Here is a 22,782-nt window from a genome sequence, read left to right as displayed (position 1 = left end):
AAAGTTTGAATTTTTGCTGTATAATTGTTGCGAGATCTTTGGAATAACATTTAAGGAGATAATATTATAAAGAAAAAACATTAGCCAAGAATAATAAAATCATTATATAAAATTATAAATGACTGGTAGTTACGCTAAGGTTTTGGGAATAGGGTGAGGTTAAAGAATAACAGACGAATTTGTATATGTTGTAATTCTAGAAGCTCGATTTTTTTTTATTAATCCAATCAATGCATATCATTACTTGGTCTTAGTACCAGTAATCATAGAAATGTTGCCTCAATGCCAGTCATTTTCGGGTTAGCGGTAGGTCTTAAAATAATTTTATTAAAAGGCAGTAAGAGAACTGTACTTTATAATTTGTATAATAATTAATATTAATTTACAAATATGTACTAGATAATAATAACATAAATGTTTTTATAGGGTATTAAAAGAATACAATATTACAAAATAAAGATAAATTCACTTAAAGGATTAAAGGAAATACATACAATTTAAATAAAAAGAATACAGGATTACTACAAAGATGAGTTCGTTTCAACTAAAGGCTTGATACTTTTCTGAAAAATAGTATAAGAATAAAAAATATATATATAAGAAGAAACAAAGTAAAACGTCAACGCAATCAAATATGTTTTAGATTTTCTCCATATAATAAAACTTAACATGTTGTTTACATTTTTTTTTTTTTAAATAAACCACATTTTGTAACTGTATTGCCCTTTAAAATGAATCAACTTAGTATATCTTTGCCTATCAGAATCTACTAAATAAGACTTACTTTTACAACTGTATTTTATACGCAAATTCAAATAAATATTAATTATTTCTTTCAACAAAAAAGATGTATGGAGGTGATTTCTATGAAGCAATTTGTCACAGTTTAAATTTTCAATGATGTCAATTACAATTTTGCATTTACTAAGTTTGGTATGTACTCGCTCATGTGTTCTGTAAGTTTTTTCACTTTGTAGGCAAATGGCAATCACATCGTCACTAGGATAGCTCAATCCCCCCTTTGATTTGAAATCAACAAAACTTCCTAATAAGTTCTCTTTTATACCAAAAAGGCATGATATACATATTTCACATTTCAAAGATTTGGCTAATTTAAAAGCAACAAATCCAGCAATGTAAATGACAACTTCCTCACAAAAATTTGTTAAAGATTCCTGCCTAAAGAAATAATTATGTTCAAAATTAACGGCACTTTCCTGAGTAACTTGTACGTCACTCGTTAATATCAATTGATCAGAATTAATAATATTTTCGAGTTTTTTAATTCGAGACGAACATGTCAAAATATTTACTTGCTCTAAGGGTACACAGTTTCCAAAACCACTGTGATTTATTTCTGCGTGTATTAATAATTTTTTATATGCAGATTTAAACTGACGAGTAGTAGGGTTATTATTGCAGCCCCCTAAATTTCTAATTTGGAAGAAAAAATTTTCCAAATGATCTTGACTGCATTTATAGGTGGGCAGATACTGTAAAATTGACGTTCCTCCATCACCCACTACATATTGTTCATAAATATTTAATACTGCATGTAAACCAGCTACAAAACCTATAAAACCTGTTTTACGGGGCGAGTGAATAATTAAATCTTTGTTAAAAAATCTCAATTTGGATATATACGAAGTAAAGCAATTCACAAACGTTTTTACCTGATTAATATTATACTTATTTAATGCTTGCTTGTAACCAAATTCCTTTATTCTGCGCGAATTCAATATGTCAAAAGCGTCATTAATATTTAAAATGAAGGTAGCCGTTGCTCCACAGTTCTTAAACTGATCTAGCTGTAAAATATCTCGACAAAACGTCAAAGCTTCAGAGACAGACCTGCTTAATAACTGTGTAGCTAGAGCAACTTTCATTTTTTGTTTAAAAAAATTTATATGTCTTCTACGTAGTTTGTTTGCAAGGTGCAGCCCTTCATTTTCTTGCAGTTCATTTAGAAGTTCTAAGTATTTAAAATCAATAACATTATTCTCTCCATCGACTATTTTTCTTTTGTCACCAAATGTGTTACGTATTAATTTCATCATGTGTGAAGGATCAAGTAAAAGAAGTATATTCTCTTCACCAAAGTTTGTTTTCAAATTAGAAGGGCTAAATGAGCAACCTAATGCAGATGCCATTGACAAATTTGTCGCACAACCATCAAATGTAATATTGCTAATTTCAATTCCTACACTTTTTACTAAAAATAAACACTGTTTTAGTAAACCTAATTTTTGCTCACTATTTAAAGAATGGCTTAAAAAGTAACCCACAGGCATTTTCCAAGAGCCATTTATAGCAACCAGCATGAAAACTAAAGCTTCTTTGGCCTCTTCATTTTCATTTACTTGTCATCTGTTGAGGATCTACCGAAGGTGCGTCACAAACTTCTGTGTGATGCGTTTCATTGCCTCTAAAGGTCACTACATTGGTAATCTAAAATAAATATATGTATTAATTGTTATATCATGCAGCATGTGAGTTTATTTAATACCCTTTCTTCATAAGTATAAGAAATAGTTGGTACTGAATGTGGCCTTAAAACAACTTTCTGGGCTGATGTTCTATCAAAACACTTTTCTTCAAAATGAAATGAACACAGGAAAAAGTTGTTCACAGACACAGAATTTCCTAGGTGAAGATAAAGGAAGTCTGTCCACAGTTTCTTTAATTCAGGTTTCTGGGGACACCTAAAAGCAATTCAAAAATATTCATTAATCCCTCTTAAGCAAATATTAAACGAAAAAATACGACACCTGTGAAACGTTGTTTTTTCTCTACCAATTGTTGACCTGGAGCCACTCGTAACTTTACACAATTTGCAACTAACCATTTTAAGTTTTTAAATAAACATGAAACGCTTATCGCAAATTCAAAACAAAACGTTCACACTAAACACGAGGTTAAAAGCGAAAATGACAAAAAGAGAATCGTACGACACTGGTCAGTGCTGGCTGATGAAATTATTAAAGTAAGCATGCGCGGTGAAAGGCGCGCTAATTGAAAAGAGTAATAAAAGGTGCTTGCACTGGTGCCAAGAATTTACATTGCCGAGATACGGCGCACTCCCTCCATTATATTCCTTCCTCCATGGAGTTGACTGAGTGACCAGAAATACTTGAGTTGGCAATCCTGGATTTTTAGTTGAAATTATTATCTCTTAATTTTTACCACTTGGATTACTTATATTCATATCAAACAAACAACAAGTGACATGTCAAAACTAAAAGAAGTTTACTTTCCCTTTACTTTCATGCATTACCATTACCAACCCCTCATCAGCCACCAATTTAAAGAGTGACATTCATTAATTCTCTAGATGGTCTACCACTCCAAGTTATTCAATTGCGGTTTCGCGGCGTGCTTTTGTTCTCCGCGCGAAATTTGAATTCATACTGGGACACCACAATACCAAAATTATTTTCAATACACAGAGTGTTCGGTCTTAAGACGTTACATAAAACATATATTTTTCGTTTTTGAGTAGAACACCTGCCTATATATTTTTACTACTTTCATTTAGCCTCTTCTTAGGCCTATAACTACATATATGTATTAGTTATAAGCCTAAGTTAATCACTATTAATTTCAGTTTTATTAAAGATTTTTAATACTTAAAAGAGTTTACAACATCAGTGATCAAAATTAAAGAACAACACAGTTTGATGCTGACACAAATTGAGAAATAAATTCGAAGCGTTCAATTGAATTTGCTTAAACTTGATATTCAGAAACTTCTGTATTTAGAAATATGTTTTTTCTGTAACCGTTGTTCAAAAATATATACAAGTTGATTATAAAAGATTGTATGTCAAGTTGTCTTCAAAATTTGCCGTCTCGTTGGGACGAGCATGACTTGTTATCCATGGAAGAAAAAAATATATATTCACTCGTCCATGTTGTTACCTATCATAAATGTCAGTTTTCTGTTTGGTATGATTTATTATAATCACCATGTAGGTACTTATAAGTATTAATAGGTTTCTCCTCTAATACCTAATCACTAAAAAATATATAACTAACCACATTTTCATATTTTATTATCTAACAGAGTGGAATGTATTTACACGATTAACAGCTTATGGCATTAAACTAAAATCACACTCTAACACCACAGTCTCTACAAATTATCCGTGGAAGTGTGTTTCCTGCAATCATCCACCATCCCGATATTAATCTGCTGCAACGAGTACTCGGGTACTGCTGTGAGCGACTCTGGCCGCGACCGGGCACTATTCCTTGAACTAGTCCTCACCATGGGTACCTCCACCGAAACGATAGTGGTTAAAAGCGACCCCCTGTGGTTGTTCCCCCCAGCACTGTTAATTTTCACGGTTCCTTCACCACTTGTCCTTTTGTACTGAGGTCCAGAACCGTACGGTAGCGGTTTACCGCCGATGGCCCCCTTGTGTCTCTCGGCCCGGTCCTTGCACAGGCCATACCTTCCCATCAGGATGAAAAAGTCGCGGCGGTACTGCTGCGTGAGCAGAGCGTACAGGCAAGGGTTGGCGCACGAGTTGAGGGGGTAGAAGAAGACGAGGAGGATTTTGGTCTGAGTGACGGTGATTAAGGGGTGACCTGAAAAAAAAACAAAGATAAAAAATTTGACAAGTTTACATACATATCTTCTAAGCACTGAATAATTTGTTTCCTCATAATTCACGAACTGTTACATGGATCAATAACTAACAACAGTAACGGTTCTGTAGGTAAGCAGAGAAAAATGTTGTGCCTCGGTGGGATTCGAACCCACGTCTCCTTGCATTCCGGGCAGGTATGCTGACCACTACACCACAAGACAACTTATCTTTACTCTGCTTACCGACGTGTTATTGTGCCGCCACAGTTCTAACCCACTTACAAAGAGACGAATTCAACAATATAGATACTTTTATAGGAATTCCATTGCGCATTTAAAAGTTATATCTATCACTTTAAATTTCCTGTAAATGAAGCGCACCCTACAAAGATCGAGGCATCTCTAAAGGGCCGTCCCCAACGCATCCATTGGCTGTTTTCCCCATTCTGGCCCAGGGAAAAAGGAACAATTGCTATAAAAGAGTAGCTTCACCAAAGCAAAGTTAGAACAGACACTCATTTTTCATTGTCAGTTAGACAGTTGGTAAGTGAGGTGCAGTGTCTAGTGATGAGCTTCTTTTGCATGCTTGCATGCATTTGTGAGTTAATCGCTGTGCTGTGATTCATCGCATCAAGTGAGCCGTCTTGCGAAGCTTAATAGTTCTTTTTAGAACTCTCTTTTCCTTTCCCAGCAATGGGAGAGGAAAGGCCAACAATGACACCTGAGGACAGTATGGCCAACGCCATTTTGGCAGCGGTCAACAAAATGTCCCGAAGATTGAACAGTTTGCTTCTCTGGTCCAAGCAAGCCGAGAGGAGAATGCAGAAACTGGAGCAAATACGCGTAGAGGAATCTTCCAGCTCCGAAGAAGGAGAAGAAGAAGAAGAAGTAGAAGATGAAGTAATGGAGGTTGGGACCCAAGGATCAGAGGCCCCTTTCCAGCCTGCCCCCTAGGGTAGGCAACAAGAGGCCTGTCACCCCCAATTTCTCGTCGACGAATCGCTTCGACGTCTTCAACGGCGACGAAGACACCCCCGCGAATCCCGCGCAGCACAATAAGTTCTGACCATAAAGCCCAAAACTGTCGCCACTCCACGCCCAAAGCCCCCGGCATCCAAGGCCGCCCACCCGCAAGTCGTCCGCCCACCCCGCTGACAAGAGGAAGCCCAAAAGCCCTAACCACCAGTGCTTCCGCGTCGGGACACTGCCAGGACAAAACCTCTCACCAATTCCGACCGCACCTTCGCTGTCGTTGACGATGTCCCCCCCACCACGTCTGTTGTCTCCAATCCTACCTGGGTCCCGCATCGGGATCTAGGCAACACGACCCCTTCTGTCACTTCCGACGATATCTCCACTGCCGTCGACGAGCCCGATACCAAGGAAACGGACAACCCTGCCTCCGATAGTACTTCGCTCCCGTCTGCGTGACAGCAGGAGGTGGCCAGAACTCTCGTCCAAAATGAGAGAGAAATCAACTCGCTTTTCCAAAGCGAGAAACTCGGCTGATGGAATTCGAATCCAGCATCGACAATTTTAGGGGTCTCACAAGACTCCTGGAACAAATAAAGGCGCTATACCACACCTTCGCATTTTCAGAGGCGAAAACTCTGAGAGTGGTGATACGGGGTATCTCCATCGGCATCCCTAGTCAAGATGTGCTAGAAGACCTACAAGATCTGGGTTTCGAGCCATTTCAACTCAGCAGAATGAACCGGCTTGAACGCCAACTTCCCTTGGTTCTTGCTGAAGTCCCGTTGGACAAAAAACTCTATGCGGCCTCTCCATCAAGGTAGAGAAGCCGTACAAATCCAAGGAAGCCTCGCAGTGTCACCGCTGCCAGAGCTTCCAATACTCCCAGGGCCACTACACAGCCGAAGACCGCTGCGTCAAATGCGGTGCTGTTTATCAGAGTGCGACAAACAGCGCTCCAAATCCGCAAAATGCGCAAACTGTGGTCGGATTTACACGACCAACTACAAGGGATGCCTTAAGTTTCCCACAAAGGCAGCCAAGTCTTCGAGTGGCACCCCGCACTGCCCCCAACGCCGCCATGCGAGCGGCCTCTCGCAATCCCCCCACCACCTCCACCAAAAAGGTTTGCTTGACGGCTCGCCAACAGGCCTACCTTAAGGCGCAGCAAACCCAACTCCTCCACGCCATCGCCGCCACTAAGGACCGCAAATCCATGGCAGATAGCCTGATGGCGTTCTTTTCCTTCCTTTTAAATTAAATGGGTAGTAACGAAATAATTTTTAATTCTTTTCAGATCGCCTCTGGAACGCTTGCAGTTTCCAGCGTGGACGTTATGAGCTCGAAGAGTTAGACGCTGTCCTCATTTATGAAACTTGGCTTCAGCCGGGACACAGAGATCCCAAGATACCGGGATTCGCTCTGTACCGAACGGAGCGCCGTGACGGAGAAGGAGGAAGAACTGCCATCTACGTAAGAAACGAGATTAAATACTCTGCTTCTTATGTTCCAGATTTCCGTCAACTGGAAGCGACGGTGGTGACTGTTGAGGACCTCTGCGCCTCGCTGCATGTTACTACATGGACGCCCGCACGTTTCGTGCTCGCATAGACCATACAGTGCCAAGCTTCAAACTGACTACATCACAGACCTCATCAATGGCGACGAACCCCACATCGCAGCTGGCGACTTCAACGTCAAACACGAGGAATGGCACAGCAGACAACGCAACCCGAACGGAAGGCGAATTCATCAGGGGACGTCCTGTACATTGCGCTCGTCAAAAATCTCTGCCACGTAGTGGACGTAACCGTCGTCGACAAGCTCCATTCCGACCATCCTCCGGTGATTATGCGCACTGGGAACGAACCCAACGAACCCACACCGACACAATCACAACCATGGACTGGACGAAACTCGTCGAGCACATCGAAGGTAATTTTGGTGAGTTTAACACGAAGCAACTCTGAACTACGAGAATCGTATCCGAGCCTGCATCTACGCAGTCTCAGTTCGACGCCCTGCGCGGCCATTCAAACGGCCCACGTTATCCCAGCGTATCCTGAACCTTATCAAGAAAAAGAACAGAGCGAGACGACACTTACGACGAACCGGAGAAACAGCCGACCAGACTGCAGCGAACCGCCTCCAATGGGAAGTCCGGAAAGCACAGATCAATCTTAAGAACGAGCAGTGGAACCAAGACCCGAGTTCTTGTACATCGAAGACTAATCGACCTGGAAAATGGCCAAAGCGCTAAGAAGCGACAAGAGCCCACTTCCATCGATTTACACAACGCAACGGTATCGTTTTCACAGATGAGGATAAAGCCGCCGCCTTCGTAGACAGTCTGGAGAACCAATGCCAGACGTACATCTACCCCGACGCAGGCGACGAGCACATAGACCTCGTCGAAAAAACCGTCAAAAATCTTAGAGAGGAAGAACCAGACGACGACGAACTCATCCGCGAAACCAATCTCGATGAAGTCCGAACCGTCATCCGAAGTCTCAAGCCGAGGAAAGCCCCAGGTCTCGACTAGATTCCGAACAAAGCGCTGAAAAACCTTTCCAAACAGCCATCGTCGCCTTGACAGGTATTATTAACGTAATGTTCAGATTTCGTTTCTCTCCAGGTAGATGGAAACAGGTTAACGGCATCTTTATCCTGAAACCCGGGAAAAATCAGTCTTTTCCCCAAAATCATCGCCACATCAGTCTTCTTTCTTCGGTGGAGAAGATCGCTGAAAGGGTCATTCGGAAAAGGCTTGCCGAGATCGTGAACGATATCTTAGGCATTCTTCCCGACGAGCAATTTGGCTTTAGACCCCACCATTCCACCTCCGACCAACTTCTTCGGGTCGTAGAATTCGCAACAAAGTCAATTGAATGGAAACAATTCACAAGCATAGTCTTTCTCGATGTAGCCAAAGCTTTCGGCATCTCTTGGCAGGACAAAACAAAATATCTCGGTGTCTTCATTGACAGAAAGCTCAGTTTCATAGACCAGTGGAATCAAAGGCGTCCTGGCGCCCCTAATCGACAACGCAGCAAGATGTCGATCAAGAACAAACTTCTTCTTTATTGAAAAATCGTTCGCCCCACTATTTCTTATGCCTTAGTAGTCTGGAGCTACGAACCTTCCAAAACCCAATTCCATAGTCTAGAAGTTCTTCAGACCAACATTCTCCGACAAGCTTTCAGGGCCCCTGGTTTGTCAGAAACAACCAGATTCTTCGGGAGGCCAACATCCCAAAGTTAAAGCAATTTCTGCACGAAATTACACTTCACACCTTCAAGAAAGCGGAAGAACACCCCAACCCCTTGGTCCGAGAAGCCTCAAGAAGACGTAAGCGGCCCCGCAAGGCTCTGTTTGATGATAAGATCGGAGTGTGACCCCACCCGCTGCTCCCACCGACCGGCCACCCTTGGCCTTCCCTATCCCCGACCACACCACCCCCGAAAGGGAGGTAAGTATATCTATAATCAGCACATAGCGCACATTTTTCTGCTTCAGATTCTTGCACCGACCACCAGAGGAGGACCTTAAGATTAAAGCATGTGATGGGGGGCAACCTCCTAGGCCAATCAATAGCGCAACCGAACTGCAGTGGCACATCATCTCTATGACCAGTCAAAAGTCAGGACCCAGGTGAAGACGACAAAGTTCTGGTACCTGAGCAAGAAAAAAGCAAAGTTAAATTTGTGCTTGCGTTTGGTGACACAAATTCTGTTCTCCTCTAAGGGTTAGAATTGGTTTGAATCCTGTGACACAGCTCCAAGCAACCCATGGCGACCCCAAGAAGAGCGAGTTGCGTTTGTATTCCATGACAAAACTCCCACTATCCCTTGGCTACCCTTAGAGAGAAGTGTGCTTGCGTTGAGTGACGCAATTTAACCCAAACCTTTGCGTCCGCAAGAAAAATGATTTTAGTTTTATTTCTGAGTTGTACTGAATAAACTTATCAATAAAACCCTACAGTAAAATTTGCTTTGCAGAATTTTGAAATGACGTTATCAAATTGTGGTTGTGGATGATCAAACGATTGGTTAACGTTTTACCATCTATACGCGATATTTATTTCATAACCATCAATCCGCTAGTTTCGGAAATGATCTTTCTAATAAAATCGTAAATAGACGACAGACGACAGACAGACGGAAACGTGAAATCTACTTTATATATCCTAGCGGATATGAAACGTCAGAGATATATAAATTACGTTCAAGATATAAAAAGGTCAAATTTATCAAGCAATAAAGATATACATACAATGTATTACTAGAAAGTTTTAAACAATTTCATTGTTTAAAAATGTTTTATTAACTGGCCATCGTATCGATCAAGTTTAGGTTCAAAATTTTGTTCCAGAATCTCCTGCGATCACGAAATATGTTGCCCACCGACACGTTTGTCTCATAAATTTATTTGGTAAATTGACCGAACTGAAGCTCCAACTACTTAAGTCTATAAATTTTCGTCTTTTATGTGTTTTTTTTTCGTAAATGTTGTGCATGTGTGTATTATATTTTGATCTTGGTTTATTCCTGCACTTGACTCCACGAATATCCTGTAACAGGATTTTTAGTGCACTAAAGATATTAATGTTATTATTATTATTCTTATTATTATTAAATTAGAAAACCCTCAGTGCGGCAACCAGCATAATCGATGGTAATTTTTAATCTCGCAATCGCAACAAGCTTTGGTTGATTTAAGCGCGTAATATCAACATTCCGTGTCGCGGTTCTCCCGAGCGTGTAAAAGTCGTTAAGCTTTCACGCACATACCGAAAAGCGCCGTCGTGCTGAAAAACGCAATCGGAGCCCAGCACGCAAAGTCCGTGAAGACCAGGAGCGCCATCCTCTTGGCCACGGTCAGGTCGGACCGGACGGAAGTCGTAGATCCCGTGTGGCCCCCTTCCCTTATGCTCTTGTACATGCTTCCGTAGCACACGCAGATCAGGGCGAAAGCGATAGCATTGAAAGCCAGCAGCGTGGATAGATAGATGGTGTCCGCTTTGCCCTTGTTCTCCAGGGGCAGACAGATGCTGGTCTTGGAGTAGCTGCTGATGCCGAGGAGGGGGAGGCAGGCCATGAAGAGGGCGCAGATCCAGCCTTAAAAGAAAATTTTTATATGCTGGAAGAATATTTACAAATTCATCGTTAAATTACTTAGTTATATGAATTGGCACTTTATTCTTTAGTGCTTTTCGTCGTTTTGATTGGGAATTATGAATTATTAAGCGACAGAGGGAAAATTGAGAAGGGTTGACAAAAAGGGAACAGGGTTTCGCCCTTAGAGGTCACTCGGAGGAAAACAAACGACTTCCTGTCCGACATCAGTTGGGTGAAAATCAAACAAAAATCGCGATAAAAAAGACGCTCCAGAAATTTAAATTGTTTTAAGCGTAACAGAATGGACTTGGAGAGTCTGTTTCGGTACGAAGCTTTTTATTTAAAGAGGAGATCGTATTTTACGGGAAAAATACCTATGTTTTATAGAAATACAGGGCTCTTTAGTAGAAGAGCCTGTACTGTTGAAAAACTATTATGTTATCAGTAAAAAATGTACGATTTACCGGTTTCATAAGACATTTTGAGGTTGATACAACTGCACTCAATTAATCGAAAATTGTACAGCAGTAAATAAAACTAGAGAAGAAGAAGAAGTCACCCTTTCAAGCACTGTAGGGTTATTTGCCATAATTAAAAAAAATATTGATGGTAGTGTGGTTAAGTTAGAACAACTCAGGTTAGGTCAATTCAAGGCAGAATAGTTCAGATCGGGTTAGGTTAAGAAGGGAAAATGTGTGTAGATTCGTTATTGTATTAACTGCTGCTAGGGTTTTGACTCGTGAGACAGAAGTAAGTGGTGTCATAAGTGCGCGGAGGTAGGACAAAACAGTGTAGTGTAGGGTAGTACTCCTACCCCTCGTGCGACAAGACATTGCTGGAGCAGGGAGATGCCGGACTTTCCAGTCAGCTTTATCTAAGATAAGGGAAAAGGGTCCAAACAACTACTCCTCAAACATAAGAAGAGCAAATGTGAAGGGAGAATAAACTAACCTACACAGGTCGGTAGATCGGCGTAAAAATGTTAAAAGTGTTACAACTGAACATAATCTGTAGTGCCAAGGTCCACGACCTACTGTATAACTAGGGAGCGAAGACTTAGGACGAGACATACTGCATGGTCTCTACCCCGCCAGCACAGGATCTAGTAAGTAATGATCCCAACTGACCTAGGGCAATGGAAAGGGCCGAAATTGTACCCACATCTCAAAAGAGAATTGATGTAAGACTAAGGACGATGGCTTACTGGTAAGCTGGACACGGAGATTGGCTCCAGATATTGGATATTGTGTGTATAGAAAACACGGGCAGATTACCTGTGCCAGGTAATGACATGACATGGAAGCTTCGGATTTTACTTGACCATGACAGGAAAAATTCCCGACAAGATCTGCCTTCTTTGTAAGACGTAAGAGGACAATCCCGAACCTGCAGTCTTAAGCTGGGTAGTGACGAAACGACTTGCAATGATGTAGATAAATATGTGGAGGCCCTCATGAAAAAGAAAGAGGACGAGGAAAGGAATTACCAGCGTTAGCGGCGGCACCGTTGAAGACTAACAGACGGAAATGCAGAACTTCTGCTCGAGTCCTATGTGACGCAAACGAGATTTCGGACTCAAGCGTGGTGGAAGAAGGTAGCGACAAACTTCATTAAGCCAAGAATATTAGCCGAGTCCGTATTCGTACTGAATTTAAGTTCCGAGGTAACTGAAGGGATTAAATCAGCTATCCACTAAGAAAAGGGTAGGTCAGGTCAGGTTAGAGTAAATCATGTGAAAATGCCGCAGGTTAAAAAGAGGCAGATCAGCGAGGGCAAATTGGATAAACTCAGACTAAGTTAGTTCAGGACAGGTCAGGTCAAGTCAGGTAAGCGTGAATTATGTGAATAGGTCAAGACAAAGCAGATTGGTTCATATTAAGTCAGGTCAAGTCAGATAAGCAAATTCAGTACAGGTTAAGTTAGGTAAAGCTTGATCAGCTCGATTCAACTCAATTAGGGCGGCTCACCCAAAAACATAGATATTATTTTACGAAAATTATATTATACCTTGTACTCCAAAGTTTAGTCTTATTGGTTACAAATATCAAAATAATAATAATGAATAACCCTACTGTGATTTTATTTGTGATCATCATAATTCACAGTGGTATTTCAATACCAAATTTGGTGTAAATCTTAAGAAGTGACCGATCTAGTTGTGCATAAAAACTACAGTGGCGCTTCAAAAACAAAACATTCTGTATAGTCGAAGAAACTATTTTACTATTTTCTTAATTATTTTTTGCCTCTTAAAACTAATGAGGTATCACTGAACGCGTGCTTTTTGACTGACTCAGAATGAAGTTTAAAACATGAGGTTTAAGATGGTTCGAGGACAAATTTAAATTGAAAACTTGTCCCGTCGTCACAAAGATGTAAAGTTGCCATTAAATATTTTTGTAGTCTCTTTCTCACACACTCGGTTAGAACAGAAACATCTGTAAGATGCAACAGCTTTTAACTGAAAATCTCTTGTGAATGGTAATAGGGCAATTTTTTTATCGACTTCTGCGTCTTATATCCTCATTCGAGGGGATATTACCATGATGCTACGTGCAGATCTCGCAGTATGTTAAAGTGCTCTAACTTCAAAGACCATAAATATCATAATGATGCAGTTTTCGCTTTTTATTGGAGACCACATGGAATAAATTTGGAACTTTAACAGTGGCTCAGATTACGCTCTAATAATTTCAACTTGTTAATTTGCTGTCACTTTTCGTTGGATTTGGACTTTGTGTGCATTAAGCCACGTCAAATTTGGTCGTCTTCAACAGTTCCAGAATGCAAATTATCGCCTTTGTGCTTATCGGCTGTTTTTCTACGTAACAGAGTGGATCTAAATTACACTACATAAATATATGTACATAAGCAAACTCCAAAAAATCATTCGTGGATGTCTTTTTCTTCTTACTATTAAGTAATTTGTTAAAACACAAGCGATCAATGTCACAATCTTGTTTAGTTCTAGTAAAATTATTTTATATACTTTTGTAATTGTAATTTACCTAATTTTATTATGTGCTTAGGATAAATTTAAATAATTGCATCTAATTTAGTCAATTTAATTATTAGTTCACCAAATGACGTCTTTTCACATAAACTGAATAACTTTTATTAATTTAAAATTTGTTGGCTCCAAATAATAATTAATTTAAATAAGGGAATTTAATTTTCATTAGCTGCTGGAAAACATTTAAGTTAACCAACTTCCGAGTAAATTTAACTGCAACTTTTAACACAGTTAAGCATTAATTGCAAGAATTTAAGTCTAACACTTCTGAAACGTTAGTGAAGTCTTCATTTTTGTGTAACAAATTTACCTGAACATGAAATTCGTTGCTTCGTATTTAGTTCATAATTAGATTGCATTTTTAACTTCAGCTACATTGTTGAAAGTTAAACTATATTTGAAAGTTACCACCTGACAAGTGAGTAAGTATAGCATACTACTACATATAATCCTATACTTAAAAAACGTCAACAGTTTTGAGTGTCTTGTTGAAATTTTTCACTCATTCTCAGTTAATACTACTTCGAAACCATTTCGATTTTAACGTTCAACAAACAATCAGCCCAGTTGTGTACTTTTGCATAAAGCTTTATCTGTGATTTTTATCGATTGCTTCTGTTTCCACAAACCGTATTTACCCAAAACAACTAAACCCGTTTTCAAGGCAATTCCACACAAATTTCGACTTTCAGATTCAGATCTCTAACTTTTGCGGTTATAAAATTTTATTCTAAAATAAAATAGCATACCTGCAATCATCACGCGAACCGCCGTTCGTAGCTTCAGGCGCTTGTTCAGGTGGATGGCCCACGTGATGGTGTACCACCTTTCCGTGGTGATGACGGCCAGAGTGTAGACCGAAAGGACATTACCAAAGATCGTGAGGGTCCCGGCGACACGACATCCATTTCCTGCAATGTGAGATTACGAACGGAATCAACAAACAAGGGTCGCTGAATTTTATTTAATTTGTAATTAATGATGGATTAATGTCGAACGGAAGCAGGGTGCTCGTGTAAGCAAACACTTCCGAGGAAGGGTTGGGGAACTGCGTCGAATTCAGTACGTGAGGTGGAGAAATTATTTTTGGGAAATCAGTTCCGAAGGAGGATAGAATTTTTACGAGGCAATAAAGCTAATTTCAAAAAATCAGTTTTTGGCAACAAGGTTTCGTTAGTATTTTACCACCTATATCATGAGGATTTTCATTTTTATCCGATAAAATTCTGAAATAACATGAAACTCCATCCGTGCGTCCCTGGGTAGACGCACTCATTTTTTTTTATTTTGTTTCACTACTTCCTTTTTTCCTAGGAATGTTGTTCTCATCTTGATAAACATTTTTCCCGTTTTCTTCTTCACTCCTTCATTACTTCTTGACCCATTTTTCGATTTTTTCGCACCCCTGAGATTATCCTTGTTTTGGTGTTCCCGAGATTTATTTTCATATGTATTTTTGATATAAGATTCCTAATTACGTTGTAGATCATCTGCTGTTTTCCCATGTCATCTGCAAACATTGGTTCATTTAAGCAGATTGGTTGTATTTACCAGTATTCTATTTTAGTGTTTTCATTGTTTTCTTGGCTTTCCTTATTGCTTCGTCTAATTCTACCTGTTGAATATAAGAGTGGACTCAGCACACATCCTTGTTGCCTACCATTTTTATTTTCAATTCTTTTGATTCTTCGTTGTTCTAGTTCTGACTATGTTTGTATTCTTCTTGTAGATTTTTTTATAACTTTTATTGTCCCTTTATCTATTTATCTCTGTTCTCGGATTATTCTTATCCCGTCAAACGCTTATTTCAAGTCTATAAAACAAATATTAGTTCATGTGTGCGACTTCCCTTTCCAAACCCACATGGAGTGTCTGTGTTCTTTCCATGTTTTTTGCCAAGATTGTTACGAAATAAACCCCTATCCCACCCCGGCATGACGTCCATGAGCCGTCGAGAGCTTTCTAAGTAATGATGGGTGACTCATCGTCGGTGACGGCGGCTAAGTGGCGTTCGCTAAAGAAAAACCTGGAAGCGGAAATCGCGATGGGTATTCCAGAAAGACATCGATTGCAAAACATCTAGAAATGTATGTATGGGTTTAAACAGAGGCCACCTTCGGGAACGAATTAGTTTCAACCAACAAGTGACGTCCAGACAATGGGAGAAGTTGAGTCTAGTCAAATCGATTCCAGTCGAGTCGGAATTATTCTGTACACAATCGCTGTGTAATTAATCAAGTAAACTTGAGTTACTAAGAAATAAATTGTTGAGTTTTACCTACGCCAATTTTTAATCGCCGATCATCGTAACAGTATTGTTAAACTCCTATAATTATTGAAATTTCTTTTGACCCATTTTTTATATGAATATAATAGGTAATATTATCCCTGACTTCCATTCTTTTGGTATTTTTATTTCTTGTATTATCTCAGTCATTAGCTTGTATTTCCCTCTCATATATTTTATAATTTCGGGGGTTATATTATGCGTTTCCTTATTTTATCTTTCATATGATTTCTGATATTTTTTCTTCTTGCATCGTTTCTGTTTCCTGGGGTTAATTTTACTCATCATATTCTTCCTTTTCAGCTAGATCATCCGCTGTCAATTCTCAGAAATCTTGTTGCCATCTGTCCATTATTTTCTCTTGATCTGTGATCATGTTTCCAACCTTGTCTTTAATGTTAGTTATATTATCTTCTTTCTTTTTTTCTTGTTTTAACTACTCAAGTGTTTCGAAAAATAGTTTTTGGTTTTCTCTCTAGTTTTGGGTCATCTGCTGTCCAAATTTTATCTATGATTCTTGTTTTTCTTTCCTTTTGATTATTTGTTTTATTCTTGCGGTCCATTATTCTGTTTTTTTTATTTTTTTATTTGTTGTTATTGTGGTTCTACAGCTCTTTATTGCTCCATCTAACACGTTGTTTTTGAATTCGATCCATTTTTCTCCTATTTCAAGAATTTCTGATTCCTTTAATTTACTATCTCTAGATATTTTTCTCGATGTTTTGTTTCTTTAACTTCACAATTATTTATATTTTGTTTCATTCTATATCTTTTTATTTATCAAATAGTCTTCACTTCTTACTTTCGTTTCTTTTCTCACTTTTACATTTTTACCGGTTTCTACTTATTTTATTTTTCTGATTAGAAATTTATCATTGATTTTTCATTTTTACTAGTTACTTCTCTCGTGTACTTATTTATGTCTCTGTATTAGAATTGAATGTTGCTTATTACTGAATGATTTTTCCATTTCAATAGCTCTTTCTCCGTTGTTGTTCTTCGTTTCTTCCTTTTCTCTTCCTTCTCTCATTATTATCATATTTTCATCTTTAGTTTCTTTTGTTGCATCTTCGTGTTCTTCATCAGCTATTATCATTGTCCACTGTTCTTCGTCAAATATCTTCATTTCTATCTTTAATATACTTTCATTTTCATATTCTTCTTTAATTATGTACTTTAACTTATTTCGTATTATTATTAATTCTACTCCTTATTTTGCTCCTTTTTGATCTATGTTTGACCAGAAAAGCCAGTATACTTTGGGTATTTTTGTCATACTTTTTATTTATTTTTGTTCCCGTAATTCCAGGTATACTTTGTCTATTCCAGGTAATGTATTTCCTTTGTTCGCCCTTTGCGTTTGTATTATGTGTTTTTTACTTTTTATCCATTTTGTTCACCTAGTTCGTCGTATTTCTATTTGCCTTTCTGTTACTTCTTTGTTTTTGGTCCCATTTAGATTCTTTTGATCTTACTCTTTTCCTATGCCGCTACTGTCTTATTTATTTTTTGTCGTATTTCTAATTCCTTCTTCGTTAATTCGTTATTTATATGTCTATTTTCTTCCATTGTCTTTAATTTATCTTTATTTGCCATTATTGTGGTGGCCGAACTTGAATCGCATTTGAATATTTTGAATAAAAGAAAAATCAATCAAGAGAATCGTTAAATATGGGCAGCCGTATGCACGTTTAGTTCTGTTCTGGTAGTTGGTAGCTGCTAGGGAATTTTAGTGACAGGGTTGGTAGGAGTTGGCTGGTTTGGTAGATGAGCCATTCTGTTCGGTGGCGTCACCTTTGGGTTGTTTGTTGTGAGGGCAGCTTGCGTTAAGGAAGCTAGGTTAAATTTAGTTGGTTTGGTAGTTAATAAAAGGGAGAAAGCCTTTGTTTAACGAAAATTAATCGTCACGACGACGACGCCACAATTTCCCCAACACTCGTAGCTAATTCTTGCGGCTTTTTTCAAGCGGAATCGGTGAATTTTCAACCGACGCTAACACGTGTAAATTTTATTCATTGTTTGTAAATTCACAGTTCATTTTAGGATTTTAATCGTTAACCGGTTCTAACACAATTTAACAGTCAGGAATTTGTTTAGATAAGCACTTGCTAGGAGATTTCATGAGATTCACTTTGTCAGGACTCGCCTTATGAATAAGTTTCTGGATGCTTATACTTAAGTGTTACATTATAACACTACTTAATTCCTCACACAACATTGCCAAAGGGACCGTGAAAGTGCGGAAGAATTTATAATATCGTGAACTGAGGTACAGGGGGATTATAAATTTTTCTTTTAGATAGTTATCATAGTTATTATCATCATATCATCATCACATCACCGAGACATTTTGTGTTTATTTATCATGTGTTTTATTTGGGATAAACAGTTCACGATATAAACTTTCAAACCTAATTGTTTTAAGTAACCAATCACTTCGATGAAGGCATAATTATTTGTTTGAATCGTTGATAAAGTGTGGCATAATTTAACATAGTGTAAATTCTTTGTTTGAATCGTCGATAAAGTGTGGCATAATTTAACATCAGGTAAATTCTTTGTTCTGTCAGCGGGCATCTTGGAACAGTATTTTTCAAACCATGTGCTCGGTTTCTAACTCTAAAATCTTATTGAACAAATTTTGTTGTTTGTTCATCTTAAGAACGACGACATTTCTAACATGATGTTTTATAATACTCGTCTAACTTAGGTTGTAGAACCAAAAGTTCCCATTAAAGGCTTTCTGGTAACGAACATAACATTTTCACGTAAGTATCATTCACAACTATCTTCGCAAAGCCCTCCACTTAACCCATCCCAAAGTGGAAAACAATAACTTACAGCAATGCCTTTGTGAAACCCCTCATGCATGAACAAGATTTGATGGCATCTAAACATACATCGCATAATGGCCACTTAATCTTTCCACTAAATTTCCATTGTTCGCAAATGTTCATCAACATATGTAGAACGGCAACAAGCAAGAAAAGTTGAAAGTTTACCAAACTTTCACGCACAACATCGCGCTGTACAAACACAATGCAAATGCGGTTTTTCCGATCTGCTGAAGACAAAAGAAAATTGAGAACAACAGCTGTAAGTGAAGGAATCGATACCACACTTAACAAAAAAGGATATGTGGGGTTCCGAACCGTACCACAACGACTCAATTATTTACCAAGCACTCGTGCATGTAACCACGTTCGTGCAGCGCCTAATGCAGGAATGTGTTAGTTGTATTATGGGAAGCGAATCGAGGTAAGGAGCTTTCAAGGAACGGTTTTTGAAAAACGAAACTGGCTAGAAATTTCTGAGGGGAGCACTGTGAGTTAAACCGAAATCTAGTTGACAAGATGGAAGCGGAATTTTTCAATTCAACGGACAATTTTTTCAATAGTATAATCCTAATTATAAGCAGAAGAGTACTTTTTTGGTCAAAATTGAAATTGGAAACAATTAAATTTCGGAATTTAATATTATTTGACAATTTTTTTCGTTGCTGGGTGCACGTCGGCATTCGGAGCCTGATTCCCACCTTCACACCGACTTTTCTTGCGAACAAAACCCACTCTCCTTTTGTCTCCTTTCAGTATTTAAAACTTCGCTCCTTGTACTCTCGGCCCGAACAATAACAGCAGTAGGCGTAAATAACGTGCTGAAATTTCTTCGCCGCCCTCCACATTATTTTCAACACAAATGCAATTAATGTCACTTTTTATTGATTTAACAAAAATTCCGTCTTCATCTCTCTCCAAACGACTACATAATTCTGTTTAAGTTTGCCTCGTTTTGTGTCATGCAGATTAAAATTTATTACGAATATCAATATTTTCGTTGCCTTTGCTAATATTTGCCCGTTTGTGCGTCTGCCGCCCACGTGCGGCGGTAAAATAATGTGTAAAGTACTATCTATAAATATTAACGGGAGGTAAGGATAACCACACATCCTGCCGCCGGTCATTCTCGCTATTGGATTTGTGTCAAAAGGATAATGGATGGGTATCGTTTAGGGTTAAAACGCGATTAAATACATTAATTTTCATTTTGCGGGAATTTTTCATCGCTTAGACATTAGACAGTAATTAAAAAGTGACTAGAGGGAAGTAATTTACAAAAATTGCTGCGCGGGAACCATCGAGTATTATTCGCGAGGTTCTCGAGTGGCTGACGTTTTGATTAAATATGCAACGGCTTCATTTGAAGCTGACTTTGTTGTTGTGTATTTAAGTCCGATTCAGACGAATCCAGGACACTCCTACACAATTCGTGGCTTTGAGGAGTTTTAGTTAATGACGATTAGTGATTACCAATAACAATGAATCCTTCGGGATGATTAATGATCGCGCACTTTTCTGTGCCTTTTCGAAGGTGCTGTTTGGGCGATACTTCATTATAGAGAGAGAAAAAAAAACAATTTTGTTATTCTAGGTACCTATAGAATGATTGAAAATAATAGGCATTTGTATGAACTGACTACCCCATTTTTACGTACACTGTCTGTAAGGTTTGAAATACATTGTGCAGAAAAATAAGGAACAAAATTTGCAGCAAGAGCCACTTTACATTTTTTATAGAGGTAGAACACAGTGGATATTTTTAAAAATTTACTCATACCTTTTTCCACAAAATATAATCATCCCACCAAAAATTTGATCACCTATGATATAGATTTATGCATGAAGTGATCTTATAAATTGTAATTTGTATGCAAAAATGGTGGAGGCGCCGGGAGATTTTAAGAAATATTTCATACAATATATGGAAAGTAAATAATTTCCTTAAATATCTCGATTATGAGCAAAATGACATAGCGTACCCTTCTTTAAACTAGATTAATGCATACAACCAATCCAAAGACATGAAAATTTGAATTTGGAATAATAGCAAACGTTTTACGCTGATTAAACCTTGCATTGTTTAATCATTATAAAATTTGACATTAAAATCATTCAATAACGTAGGCAATTACTCATGCGTTCGCATTTTTAGCGAGATTTAGATCCTCAGTTCGAGGTAGGGGTTTTCGGAATGCAGTTTCTTGTGTTTCATTGCTAGTTCAAAAATGTGTTAAATTATGGTGTGTAGAATATTGTATGAATCGTATTCGACGCCACAGTCCACCTCAACGAGTGTCATTAGGGCAATATTAGTTTATTAATGATTTTCTATTTCACAATGTGTAAGACTTTGACCATTTCATAGACACATGCAATTTTTTGTTCTTATTGGTTGTGAATTCACATTTCTTATATGCACCATCCCCATTAACCTGTTCGCCTTTTTATTAAATTTCTATGGAAGAAAAAACTATTCCTGCTTTTCGAGTACAATTCGGCCGAAACACCTGTCGCAGTGGAAAAAATTGTGTTCGAAGGGATATTTTATTCTTTTATAAAAATTGTGAATTCACAATTCACATTCACATATAATAAAAAAAACACGCAGTAGAAATTGATTTAGTCAGACCAACCTTATTTTTACTTACTAATTTTGGCAAATGACACCTGAAAAAAACAAGGGCGGGTGGGCGGGGCTAGTATTTACCAAGATAAAACTGAACAATATTAAGAGTAGTTACTAGAATGAAGTAGGTGGGCGGGGCTACTGCTTGGTCATAAGACTGTTTATGTATTTTTTATAGCCTAGGTTTTAGTATTTCCCATTCTCACTTTGCAGAAGAATATATAATTAATCCCGCAGGTATATTAATAGTGTCCATCGGACGAATGCTTACTTTCATGTTTTCTTGGTGTTTAATGACCCTTACAGTACGAAAAAAGTAATCTCCCGTTTCCGTCTGTGTGTCGGTTTAGTATCTGTATCCATTTTTATAAGACACGTAAGCTCCGAAACTGCTAGAGCGATTGTTGTCAAATTTTGTATGTATATTAGAAATATGATGTAGATGGTTAAATCCTAATCAACAATTTTGCTAATCATCCCCACGAACAATTTGATGACGTAATTTCAATGAATTGTATTTTAAAATGATTTGAATCTTATACAAAAATATACTCCTATACCTGTAATGTCCGAATTCGCATTCAGTTTTTGTGCTAAACGTTCAAATTTTCGTAAAAAGAATTACACGGTATAATAACGTTATATTCCCACCACGGAATATAAGTTTTCGTGGCGTAGTGGCTTTATCGAGGGACATGCGGTCGTGGGTTCGATGCCGAACTTTGCCCTTTACTTTTTTCGAAAATGTGAAGAATACGGACCTCTTTATACAATAATGATAAAATAAGAATTACAATATTCAGAAGTTTTTGTCTTTTTGTGGTTTAATTAATAATTTTAGTCATCTGTTTTGAGAAGACAAACTCATTCAAACTAAACAAATTTCGACGTGACATTCTTTCGATGTATAAACATAAACAATCGAAGTTAAGCATGTACACAGATAATAATACACGCCTTTCCGTTCGTTATTGGCTTTGAATGTGTTTCATATTGTTCGTATATCTGCGGACGGCGCCTCTTTGGAATTTGCGCCCCCGTGGCCCAGGGGGTTCGGAGTGTCATTTACACCACTGGTTTTTACTATATAAAGTTTATCAGAAAACAAAATTTTTTTATAATTTTTTAAAGAAGTGGAATTTGTTGGACTATACTTCAAGGGCGAGGGAAGTTTTGTCGAAGTAACCTTGGACCAATTTTTTTATAACAATAATATCTAAAATTTCTGGATGTTTTTACCTCAGTTATTACATTATCCACACTTCATATCTTCTCACCCGAGAATTTAAACTAATCTTAAACGTTGATTCATTTGAGAGAAGGACCTTGGAAATTATCA

General features: G+C 38.1%; 1 protein-coding gene across 3 annotated transcripts in view; it reads right to left on the bottom strand.

Annotated features, from left to right (window-relative positions):
• Positions 1-4,035: 4,035 nt before the first annotated feature.
• The window catches only part of LOC135124088 (lutropin-choriogonadotropic hormone receptor-like), an 86,395-nt gene continuing 67,648 nt past the window's right edge, over positions 4,036-22,782 (bottom strand). For 2 of the 3 annotated variants that reach the window (XM_064048952.1, XM_064048953.1), the window contains 3 exons: positions 14,443-14,604; positions 10,354-10,680; positions 4,036-4,590 (listed from right to left, as the gene is read on the bottom strand). In XM_064048952.1, coding sequence (XP_063905022.1) covers positions 4,133-4,590; positions 10,354-10,680; positions 14,443-14,604 — 947 coding nt within the window. In that variant the 3' untranslated portion in view covers positions 4,036-4,132. The remainder of the gene's footprint in view (positions 4,591-10,353; positions 10,681-14,442; positions 14,605-22,782) is intronic. The other variant, XM_064048955.1, reaches the window with a different exon arrangement.

This window comes from Zophobas morio, unplaced genomic scaffold (genome assembly GCF_036711695.1).
Source record: "Zophobas morio isolate AGI-343-1 ecotype UQ-CSIRO unplaced genomic scaffold, CSIRO_AGI_Zmor_V1 ptg000007l, whole genome shotgun sequence".
NCBI lineage: Eukaryota > Metazoa > Arthropoda > Insecta > Coleoptera > Tenebrionidae > Zophobas > Zophobas morio.
The sequence above is the reverse complement of the archived record's forward strand: the minus strand, read 5'-3'. Positions and strand labels throughout refer to the sequence as shown.